Genomic DNA, 12,972 nt, shown 5'->3' on the forward strand with positions numbered 1-12,972 from the left:
CCTACCTAAATATAGGTGCTGCCAGCCCACACCTGCATTGCAGTGACATGGAAACTGATCATGCTTCCTCAGAGCAGGTGTTTCTTCCCTATAAATGCAACCTTTGGCACTGCACCCTGCATATAACTCTCATAGCCTATTCTTCCCTAGCAGTGCACCTATCAAGAAACCAAATGCAGGTGTGTCCTAAGCACCTATCTGTGCACCTGGGGGTGCTTGGTGATAGGCTCGTCAGTCCCCATGCACCACATTACAAAGCAAGTCTTTCCACCATGTGATGGGTGCATTTCAGTGTAGAGTTCATGTGCCTTTCTTGGAAGGTGTGCTGTCCTCTCTCAGAGAAAGACCAGGTCTTTTTTTGCTCTGACAGCGTCTAAGCAGTTAGCTACCTGGAATGTTTGCTGCACTTGTTGGAAGGACTGGAAAAGGACCCTTTTTAGGAAAACTGCAGGAACATCACATGATTTGCGATTTAGCCTTCACCTCTGAATGGGTTCTTATCTCCTGAAGTTCATCTCCTGAGTATGGACTTCTTTTCAGGGGGTCAATGGGTCACTGTTATGTCCTACTCCTGAAAAAGAAAGCCTAACTTTACGGAAGTGAATTTTTCAGCAAGTCTCTCTGCTGTGCTACAAACAGCGTGAGCACCACAGACCTGGATTTTCTCACCATTCCTAGAAGTTGTAATTAGCTAAAACAGATGGCAAATCCTTGGGGAGCCATGCACCTCCCCACCCAGACCATGTAAAACTAGCACACTTGTATTCTGTGACATTTAAAGAACACTCCCAGCCCAATATTTTTTTCATTAAGTTTGTGTTTAAATATATATATATAAAAATTCAGCGTGTTGTTTTTTTAGATAAAACCACTCACATATGACCAAAATAGTCAGCCAGGACAAAGGCTTAGACTGCCGAGGTCTCAACCCCCTGTGCAGAGCTCTTGCCAGAGAGACTACCTGAGATATTATCAGAATCTAGCAGCTCAACAATGCTGTATGGAGAACAATCTTCCAAACCCAGCTTGCTGCAGAGCCAGCCACAGAAGCCCTTCTCCATATCCCTGACAGCATGCCACCAGTACCCAAAGGACCATGCTACCTGAGCCACAGCCGAGTACAGGCCTAGGGAAAAAGACACAACCATAATTATAATTGGGTAGAAGATGATCAGAAAAGGACAAAAGGTGATTTTATGCCAGAAGGTCCTCTCTTCGTTGTACACCAAGAAGATGTTATACCATGTAATGGTTCCATAGTAGAATGAAACCACAAAGGACACTACAAAAATGATGGGGAGGCAAATGATGGTCCAGAGGACAATGTGGGGTCCTCTGTCTAGCCCAACATCACATTTCTTCTTCTTCTCAGGTACATCCTCTTTAGGAGGTTCCTTTGACTTAGCGAGTTCCTGCAGCTCTTTGTCCGTTAGTGTGACATGGATGTCCACCATCTGACCTTTCTTCTTTCCCCTGGTGATTGTTCCAGTCAAGGTCACGTATCGGCTGTCTGAAGGCATGTTCCAGACACCTACAAACAGATAAACTCATCTACGTTAGATTTATTGTGTAAATCCCCAACGACCCCAAAGACAATTAGATAATGCATATGGAGTAACAGATTTTAAAAAGATGGAATGCAAGAAGCAATGCAGTATAAAGAAGATTATTATAGAAGAAAATGGAAGAAGAGCTACAGTGGGAGAAGAAAAAATTCCAGAATACAGAAACCACAAGGAAGAAGACTCCAGCATCTGCACTAGGGAAAATGTGTGAAGGAAAAGTGCTGCAGGAGTATATGAGAAAGAGATGAGATGGAGTGAATGAATCAAAAATCATATGCCTATTTTCTCTGGTATCCTCGTATATTTATTCCTGAACAGTGTGGACACTTGGGGTGAATTAGATAAGTATGATTAAAACTTCTGTTCTGGAACAAGCACATCCACACATGGAGTTATATTATATAGCTATAGTATATAGGTATGTAATAGAATAGCTAATATTTCACTTTACATCTGCACTGTGTCTCAATCCAAAATTATTTTCAAAGTCTAGAAAACACTTAAAAATTCTCATATAATTATATTTACGTTTTAAGGCATCAACAAAGATACCAAAAAGGTAAGTGCTGGAATGTGTGTTAAAAGTCACAGACTGCTTTGGCTTCCAAGCGACACTGGTTTAGGATGGTCCCTGCAGTAGTACTAGCCATAAAGGGGCCCCATAAAGGGGCTAAAATATGCTTCCTCTTTGTCTTAAATCTGACTAGTTCAGGAGGAGGTCTTCAGAGGCTACTAAAAGGAGGCTGAGCAGTTTGAAGTGGCCCACAAAAATAAGAAGGCAGCAGATAAGTCCTGAGGATAGAGGCTGGGATCATGGGAGAGTCCGGTGCAGCTGATGGATCTGGAGTATGTATTCACATTTATGCCCCTCTCAGCCTGCATGCTGTTTCACAAGAGGATTAGCCATAGGACCTGCCTCCTACACTTCTTCCCTACAAGGGGATCCAAGACAGACACCAGAAGTGAAAGTTGCTCCAACATGCCCTACGATGACCTTGCAAATAATCACTCTTAATGAGGAAGCTGTGCTGAGAATATGCAAACAGAAGGCAACAGCAAATCCTAGATAATGAGTAAAACTCCCTATCATGGGTAGAGCCACTAAACCCATCTGCTTCCATCCTTTCACTTAACAGGCAGTTGTTTCAGGTATGGAGAGGGGCTTGATCACAGCATCATTGGCTTAAAGCACACCCTTACAGCATTTTTCTGGATCAACTCCAATTAGCACATACATTTAAAACTAAGAGTGCAGCAACAACCAACCTCTGCAATGAACTGCAGGAGACAACCCAGCTCAGCCTGTAATGCTTTTTATTTCACAACGTTTTCATGTATGAACTCAAGCTGTCCTTGCCTGCAGACTTGAGGGTAAGAGGTTTGGTCCCACAGTCACTTCCATTTGACCTTAGTGCATGCTGGCATCAAAGAAAGTTTACAAAAAGTGAGTGCTCCCAGGAATACATACCATCTGCCGTGGACTGACCCAGGAACTTGGAGCCTTCCTCAGAGCCCTTCTCCCCTCCTTCTTCATCTGCCTGTTCTTCTTCCACCTTATTCTCATTCTCTGACCGATACACTATTATTGACTCAGGACGGGGCTCTTTCTTCTTCTTTTTCCTCCGGTCCATAGTGGCTTCCCCATCAAAAGTGACAGTGGTTGCCACAGCCCTTCTCATGGAGCCGCAGCGAGGACTTCGGCTTCCAGACTTGCTCTCTTTCTGCATGGTCTCCTCCATCCCACTGCTGCTTTCAAGCACCTCACTTGGCATCTTGCAGCACTCGTTTCCAATTTAACAGCTCCTGCACTTTGAAGTCATTGATCAGAAACAGTGCCAAGGATTCTTTGTTTTGGTAAGATGTCTCACTGCTGGCATCCAAACTATGCACTCCATTCCCAGCCTAAAATAAGAGAGAAGGCTGAAACAGTGGGGTTTTTTGTTATCAAGTAGAAAAAAATGGCAGAATTTTCCTGTAAAAGGTTACTTCCATCTGGTTTAAATGTCATCTGAAGATACTTATTACTGTCCTGAACATCAATTTTATTACATGGATACATGTTTTGTAATATCACCTAATCCTGATTCCCATGTTCCAATTTTACACATAAGAAACCAAAGCTACTGGAAAAGGAAAGAGTATTAACATTTATAAGAAGAGATTAAACAAGCACAGCTTACTGGGTGAATTTAACATTCCTCTGCAATGCTGGAAGTAAAAAGAAGACAACAGTTTTGGCCCACTTGCATGAGAATGAAGAAATGAAACCACAGATGAAAAAGAAGTTGACTGATTTAAAAGACTTGCCTAGGTGAGAAACAACTGCAGCAGGAACACTGAGCTCACCCTGCATTACAACAGCTATATTAGTGCCAGCCTTTCTCATTTTGAATGTCTTTCAACCATTGCAAGGATATTACAAAAAGCAACCAAATGATGTCAAAATGAATGATGGTTCAAACCATGCCAATTTAGCATTATGTAGTGCTGTCAAATCTTAAAAATATAGCATATACAGTGAATTTAAAGCAAAAGATTACTTCCCTGGAGGTGGAATTGGAAAACACAGCAAAATTTTCTGATTGTGCTGGGAAAACAACCAAAATCTTCACAAATAATTTCAACAAATATAAGGGCTCAGTGTGTACTCTTCATTCAAGCAAAACTAACAGCAATATAAGGTGACACTGTTATCTATGGGAAAGCTGTGTAAGTAAAAGACATATAATTAACCATGCATCAAGGCAGACAAAGCCTTCTCCATAAACATGGAAAATGCAGGATTATGGGTTCTCAGATTTCATAGCATCTAAGAAACTGACTGTGCCAAGTATTCATGAAGTATTTAGGTACAAATTTGAATACACTGAATAATGTTTTAACAACTCTGAAGAGCTCTGTTGAACATTTACATTTAAAAGAATGCATGTGACCAATAATTAAGCTTCTACCTAGTATCTGAGTCATCTCTTTAACAGGAAACTAAGAAACACAGTTATCATAATTTGTAGCCCACACAGTGCTGGGGAAATTTTTTAACAGATGCTAGAAAAAAGCTGAGCATTTTTAGATTTGGCAGTATGGTCCTGGGCTTCCCACAAATTTAAGATTTTGGTGGTTTGTTTTGAAATCCAACTGCAGGTCCTGAAGGAACTAGTGAATGAAGTTGCTAAGACACTGTCCATCATATTTGAAAAATCATAGCAGTCAGGTGAAGTTTCCAATGACTAGGAAAAGGGAAATATAACCGCCATTTTCAAGGGGTAATGGGTTTAAACTTAAACAGGGGAAGTTCAGGTTAGATATAAGGAAGAAGTTCAGAGTCTTCTCTTGCTCCTGAGCTGAGAAGCAGGAATGGGCAATGGGGGGACAAGCCCTTAAGCAGCACTGTTGCTGTGGCTGGGTCAGAGCCCTCGGGATAAAGAAGTGAAGGAGCCCAGATTATTCTGTTTAAGCACAAGCAGGTAAAATCGGATGCCAGTCTGTCTACATCAGAAACAAAAACATGGCAAAGGAGATGCCTTTGATCCAGCAGAGGTGGCTGCAGTAAGATAAAAAGCTGAAAGATACAAATACAGGGCAGATGTTAGGTAGGTGTTTAAACAAAGTGGGTAGGTGTCATTTGATATATGTCACAGAGGGCTGCGGGGAACTGTCCATAACTGGAAACTTCCAAATCTGGACTGGGTATCTTGCCAGGTAATCAATATTTCAGCCTAAGAGGTATTAATGTGGAGAAGTCCTCTGGCTTATATTAGGGAGCAGTCAGATTCAAACAGCAAAAAGATTCCTCCTGATATTAAGCCTGCTTTCACAGTAGATGTTTATTTTTTCTCATCTGTTTCTGCCAATGGAGCAGCTGGGAATACTCTCTGCCACCTGGTCCAGGGCTGAACACAGCACTTCGAAATACCACCATCAGCCCCACATCCCACAGGGATGATGGTGAATCAGACAGGTTCAAGCCTCAGTCTCATTTTTCCTGGGAATATTTTCTCTGTAGATGCAAACAAAAAATGGACTCTTGCAGAAATCACAGTAGTGTACACGAAGTTTATTTTTTCTCTCTTCCTTTTCTTTATGTCCTGTAAGAACATGACCAGCCCTCAGCACCACACAGCTGTCCACAGCACCAACTCTTTTCAGACATACACCGAGATCTTCACTCCTTAAAAGCTTTGCTGTGGAGCTGAAACATGACAATTGCTGTGCATCTAATCCTAGTGATGTCTCCCATGTTGGCAGCACAGGGGCAGACAGGAATCTAGTAACTGTCCATAGGAGGGAAGGAAAAGAAATGGTGACATTTCAGAGATAGCTGGGAGCAGTTTATTAGCCAAACAATTTGTTATTAATCTCTATGTGCAAACAGATGGAGAACCCTGGGGAGGCGGCTCTGCAAAAACACTCTGTAGAGGAATTTTTAGAAGCATAGTCTTCTGTTACTATGCAGGAAAGCTACTGCTGCTTATGCTTCCCATGACAGTATTAGTCTTTGACACACAAAACCGGAGCCTAAAAGTTTGGCCTTGCACCATTTAGGTCAGAGGAGGCTTTTTCCCATTGGTTTTCACAGCTTGATCCTGCTGCTAACAGAAGAGAAATTATCTGGCTTGAATACAGACAGGAAGGAAGAGCCTTCCCACAAGCTAAAAAAAATCCTTAATCTTAAATCCCTGCTACAGCACAAGTAACCTTTTTATGACTGCTCAGAGCAGACATGTGAGCAAAAAACATAGTCAGTAAGCAGTGAGGACCATCAATTCTTATTTTAATAGTCATATAAAACATACAACATGTAAGAAGAACTAGCAGTGTCTTCACTCACATGATGCAGGTGTTATATGCAGAAACAAAAACCAACCTGTGCTTTAGAAGCATTGTGAGTTACCCAGAACGGGAAAGAGATAAGGGGAAATACACCCCAGAGACACAGCTTGAGAGAGGGATCCCCAACCATAGATCCTCCTTCGCCTGTTCCTTTTACTCCATAGCCTTCCCATCCCCAATCCCTTCTTCACCCAACCCTGCCTCTGATTTTGTGCATGGGGATTTGTGTGTTTCTAAGGATGCCTATTACCCAAAGTACTATTTCCAATCCCTAGAATTTTTAAAGGGGTTATCTGCTGGCAGGCTGCACACATGGAAAATAGATAGTAGCAGACGCATCCAGCTGTTTAGGACAGATTTGTCTGTCACCAATCATGTTATAAAAAAAGGCACTGCTCTAATGCAGGACATGCAGCCCCAGACTCTACAAACATGTGGCAAGACCTATGTAAGAAAGCACATTTAATTCAGACCTTATGCTTGGAGAGGGCCAAACAGTAGGGCTCCCTCAACACCTCAATACCTAAATGACTCCACATGATCTTTCACATATATGTCCTCACCATACCCTGCTGAAACAGAGGACGTATGCCTCCTCTTCTATTCATGGTGAAATAGCTCAAACTATTACACAGCCACTTGAATGTAGCAAAAAAACCCCTCAAAGCTGTGATGAATAACGTGTTAGAAGGCAAGAACAGCCCCTCCCTATCATACTATAGTCTGTGCATCTGGAGGTAAGCTTGACAGAGTGATTTGTCTCACTGTAAATAACACTTTCGCATTTTAAAAGAAAATAAAATGTTATTTTCAGCCAGATGCATTTCCTCGTCAGGTTCACCATGAAGCTACCCCTGGAGGAAAGAATGTTTAAGGAGGGGGAGAAAAACTACTCCTCACAACAGTGCCCACCATGAGGTTTCATGAAGTGTCTGTATAACAACAGCAAGAGGCACAAAGAGAAACATCTGCCTATGCCATCTCAGCAAGGCAGGAGAAAGCAAACAGTAAAGCTCACAGATTGCACCTGTCTTTCCCTCCCTGCTTAATCCACAAGCTTCAAAGTACTTTCATTTGTCAGAGAGAGAGACAAGAAAAAAGACCATGCTCTGTCCACTCAAGCAGAAGTAGACCTCAAGGACTACTTTTTAGACTGCCAAAAGTAGAGGATTGCACCCAGCACTGGAACAGAGGAGATAATGCAGTAAGATGATTCATGCCACCAAAAAACTTCATGGGTGTTTGCTAATGGAGACCCCACCCCATGTATCCCCCGAGAAGCAGAGGGTGCTAAAAGCAAAGGGAGGAGCGGGCAAGCAGCACCGTTCCACGTTTGCACAGTCCTTCTGATTTATCAACTGGCACAGGGCTCTTGCCTGTCAGCAGGTGGCATTAGTGCCAGTGCTGAGCAGCTTCTGGACCTATCCCGCTGGCCCCCCTGTGTTGGCCAGCACAGGCAGACTATCACTGAAGCTGCAGGTGCAGACTCACTTGGGTGTGACTAAGGGCTCGCTGGCTCCCAGCGCCACGCTGGGTGGCTCAATCCCCTTCCTCTCCCTGTGTCTTTCCATGAGACACACAAACGCTTGCTGACAGTAATCTACGAATACAGCCAAAACAACAACCAAAAAAAGTAGTGGAGAGAGGTGTTCCAAAGTGTCCTAAATTGTTTCTGGATGACATTTGCAGAGGACTTTTTTAAAAGTCAAGGACATTTTATAGAGTATTGGGTTTATGAATCAGTTATTTTTATTTTCCTCTGCTGTTTCGTAACTTTTCCAAATGTCACAGAATAATAACTGCTGTGCAAATCAGTATTACTGAAGGCTGGAAAACAGCATACAAGAATAGCTGCACATTTCTATTTTATATTAAATTAAATGCCTGATTTTCTTTGCATACAAACTTTTTCAAAATCCCAAAAATGTACTGGTCTACCTTTTTTTAGAGTGGAAGCCTGAACTGCTGTCTCTCCCTCCCCTCCCCACTCTTTTGTCCAGACTGCTAGAAAAAAAGAGAAATTGAGACAAAGGACACAAAGCTTCCCACTGCCTCCACAGGGATGAGACCTGTTTCTTTATGTTTATTATACTATGCTAAAAATGTCAATGAATGGCACTTGCACATTAGCCTTTAAAGAAAACCAAGGCTTTAAAACGAAAATGACTTGGAAATGGAGGTTGGTTTGAAATCTTCAAAACAAACCAAGTGGTTTAGATATGAATCTTGAATAAAATCAACAGATACTTCTGTATCTTGTAAGAAAAAGACCTCAATGATAAAGTGGAGACAGCATGTTCCCCTGTTGCCCTGCTCTACCCCTCACTTCTTCATTTGCCAAAGCAGGCCATACTGCACCTTGAAACAGCAGGTGCCCACTGTAATTCCTACCCCCATCCACCAGGTCACTGATGGATTACACTGTACAATAGGAATAGCCAAAAGAAGTCAGTCCCACCTACTTGAGCACAACATCCTGCCTCCGTTGCAGTGCCCTTAAGCTGGAATCAAGTGTTGCATCTATTTTTATTGGTATAATACCTGATTCATCCTCAGTTTGAAGGCCTGATATTATATGTGATGGGAAGATACACTAGGGGCTTGCTGTGCACATCAAACCTATGTTGTGCCTCTTCTAGGCATCCAAGTAGAATGTCTATATCCAAGTAGATGCCAAGAAGATAGTAACACAGCAAGCATATAGTACATTAAAACAGAGTTTTGAGCCTCTCACGTCTCCTTCCAGAGCTCAGAGAAAACACCTTCTAAACACACAGAGAAAACATCTTCTAAACACACACACAAATAAGAAACACTGGGAGTTGCTATGGCTGAAGACTGCAGAGCTATGAAGCATCAGTGCTGGGTGTGAAACACTTGTGCTAACGCAAAACAGCACAGACCTGGTGGGAAGGTGAATTCAGTGAAGGATTGCAAGACCTCTCTCCTTTTCTTAGGAAATCATGCAGTGCTTTCACCAGGATGTTTTAATACACGCTGGACTGTTGCCTGACCTTTACAATACCTGAAAACTAGAACTGTGTTAGCACCTCAGGCTCTTTTTCCATCCCTTGATACTCAGAAGATCCCTGACTATCTCTTTCTCCTCTCCTTTCCTGCCCTGCTCTGTGCTGGCAAGATCAAACACCCTCAACGATTTGCTCAGACAAACTTAGGAGAGATCACACACAGAATTACCTGCAACTAGAGAGCAAGAAGTTGCAGTCATGCAGCCCAATGGGAAACACAGTCAATTGTAAATCCAGTCTGGAAAGTATTATCTGAAAAATACAACCACCAAATTACATCACAGAATCATAGAATAGTTAGGGTTGGAAAGGACCACATCCTGTGGTTCTTATTTAGACATGATATTTGGGGGCTCCAGATCAGAGCTTTTTCAGACTTACACCTGGCTGCAGCCCAGGAGTTGCTCATGAGCCAAACTGTACAGAGAACTAGAAGATTCCCCTGGGAGTGATTCAAGATTGCTTAATGCATTGCAGAGTAAATATAATCTAAGATATTTAGACAGTTTCTCCAGCAGCAGGAATTAGTTGGCTCAGGGGACTCTTGATCTGATACAAGTACAGACACAGATCCATGATGCCAGGGTATTAAAAATGCAGCACTTTCAATTGCAGACAAGTGAATGCTTCAGTTTTATTAGTACGGTATTAGCAGGGTGTATGATTATAAATAAGACCTGTCTACATAGCAGTTTCAAAGTGTTTGATGCTGGTAATTCTACATCTTCCACCACTACGAACTCTGCTTCGAATGGTAGCACCTTTTTTCTAATCACTGAAATGAAATTCCTAGGGATGACAATGAAAGGTTAGAAAATCCTAATCATCTCCCATTTAGACTAAAATCCCCCAAGAAACTACTGAGAGTAAAGTACCCTTCCAGAAGAGAATTATCTGAAGAGATGAACCAACCAGAAAGCCTTGACTGTCAGCTAGGGCTGGCCAGCAGGCATTCTGACATAGAAACCAGAAGCCACAAGACAGAAGGGCACTTAGATGCTGGTGAGATATGATGAAAGGAAAAACAGCCACAGGAGAGAATGCACAGTCAGGAGGTGAAAGTAGCAGGGATTTCCAAAGAGGCCTTCTACATAATCCCACACAAAGGTCCAGAAAGGTAAGGAAAGAGATACACCCATTTTCATTTGGTTTTGGCTCAATTCAGGCATTTCTTGTAATAGGTATGGGAGACGGGGAGAAATTATGTTGTTACACTTTATGCAATTTGGCATCCCATAGAAAAGATATGAAACTGAAGCATCCATAAGAGTAGGGTTCTGGGAAAACAGAGGAGGCTGGAGTGCAAGCTTGATTTTTTCTGAAGGCTAACTAGCAGAAACCCTCTGTCATAAGTCATCTCTGGCATTAAAGAGTTATTTCTGGCATTGAAATGCTTTTACTTAAACCTCCTCTACTCTCACCTTGTGAGACTGCTGGCCCCAGGGATACCTCTCTTGGGGTTTGGATCCCACAGAAGTTTCTCTCCTGTTTGGAGCAATCTGTTTTCTCACATCAGGCTGGTATTTAACAACCCTGGGACCTTCCCCTTGCCAACATGGATTACAAGCTATGGGAGGGAGTAGACGCCCTTAAGGACAACAGGCTGTAAGGAGTTACTGCAGTATGTAACACTGCCAGGGTTTTTAAAGCATGGCAGCATATTGGACTGGTAGATGTCATCAGCTCAATAGCTAAGCCATAGGTCAGCAAAGCACAAAATCAGTGTTTGACAAAAAGTAGCCTCTTTTAAAAATGCAGAGTTCCCTATTCATCATGACAAATCAAACTAGTTCATTCAAAGCCAAGACCACAATCTGAGAGCTCTTAAACTCAGGAAATTTAGTTTTCCCCTTTTTAATTTTATAAATAAAAAAGTAGATGTTGAAAAATGACTTGTGCTAGTCCCACAAATCTGAAGGAGCTGACAACTGGAAAAAAAACTATTGATGAATTCTTTTTCACAACAACGTAATTTTGATATTTGACTGGTTAACGTTTTAAGAGACAGATATACCAAAAGGGGGTAGGAATGGGGGAATCAGGTGCTTTTAACTTCAAAAAATGAAAATTAAGACTTTGAGGCTTTAAATGCAGATTTATTTTCTTCCAAATGCAAGATGACACATACTGAGTAAATACATAAATAAATCAGCTGCCTAATCGGACAGTTTCCTAACATATAAAAATTAAGAATCTGAACATTGAGTTTGTAGAATAACATAAATATGAGCCTTCTGCTTGCTGAATTTACCACTACGGCTGTGTGTAGTGACAGAACAGCATGTTTTAACGATACTAATAAAAGAAAATGTTCATTTGCAAATAAGAAAGTACAAACATAGGAGAAGATTAAAATTGATTTTAGTTAATAGGATTTTCTTCTTTTCAGCTTAAATAATTTTGAATTTCAACCATTTGAGTAAAATCAATTCACACAAAGGTACATTTTGAATCCTTGGTTCAAAGGCAACCTATATGACAGCAAGTCATTCCCTTGCTGAAAACATCTGTGAGCATTGGTTATCTCAGCCCTGTTCTTTGCGTATAGATTTTGTACCAGAAGGGGCTACTGTCCACTGAATGCCAAGGACTGGATGTCTTCTTTTCTCAGCTCCTTGCTCTCCAGTCTTTATGCCTTTCCCTTTCCTCCTCCCACCCATCACTCATAGAACCTTAACTCATGTGTTCATCCCCTTACTTATGACATTTCTATGGCTACTGAGAAACTCGAAAACCCAAGCAACTTACCTATTATGATAGGGAAGAAAAAGTAATTTGCTAAGGCTCCTAGGAAGAACACTGAAATCGAGCAAGTCATATGAGCAGAGAGGCCCACTGGATTTCCCTTGGTGATCTGCAGCTCAGTTGGAATGGCAGGCAGGTTGGAATATGAAGATCTAGTTCACTAGCACAGATAAGTGCTTCTCCCTGCGATTAATTAATGATCACTGTGATACAGCCTAAGACATGTAGGGCCGCCAGAGACAGTTAACGGGGATCTGTGGCAGTGTCACCCACAGTACTTCACATTTTGCCTCCAGAAAGTAATGCCATGCTTTAAAATATTAAGGTATTCTGCAAACATTAACCCACCTGGAAGGCAACTTTGTCTAATGGTTGCCTCACTGGCCTAAGTCACTATGCAGAAATCTTCGTGTCTTAACACCCTTTGCTGAATGAGTCTGGACACACTGTCAACTTCTCCATGCATCCTCTTCCCTACAGTTAAATGGAGGGTATACAGCTTCCTTTGAAACACACTGAACTCCAGGGTGAAGATGTTATCTTACATTTGCCTCTGATTTAAAGTGTTAAACTTTAGGACATGTTTTGGGAAAAGTAAATAAATTTGTTTAACAAATGAGAAATCCAAAATAGATTCAATAATTCTCACACTTGATCTGTCTTTCAAAAAAAACCAAAAAACACAACAACAAAAAACAACCCCCCAAAAAACCAAAAAAACTTTCTCACTCTCTTCTCACATTAACAATCTCCCCTAAGGCAAAAATAATGGGACAAAATTGAGATATAATTACAAACATCTC

The 12,972-nt window shown here is 41.7% G+C and overlaps 1 protein-coding gene across 1 annotated transcript; it reads right to left on the bottom strand.

Moving 5' to 3' along the window:
- Positions 1 to 908: 908 nt before the first annotated feature.
- On the bottom strand, positions 909 to 3,337 carry TMEM169 (transmembrane protein 169; the record flags this gene model as incomplete). The annotated part of the gene is made up of 2 exons (XM_080622175.1): positions 909 to 1,531; positions 3,034 to 3,337. 2 exons carry the CDS (start codon positions 3,335 to 3,337, stop codon positions 909 to 911), a joined length of 927 nt encoding a protein of 308 aa, XP_080478301.1.
- Positions 3,338 to 12,972: the final 9,635 nt, after the last annotated feature.

The sequence above is a fragment of the Psittacula echo genome (genome assembly GCF_963264785.1).
Source record: "Psittacula echo genome assembly, chromosome: 6".
Lineage (NCBI taxonomy): Eukaryota > Metazoa > Chordata > Aves > Psittaciformes > Psittacidae > Psittacula > Psittacula echo.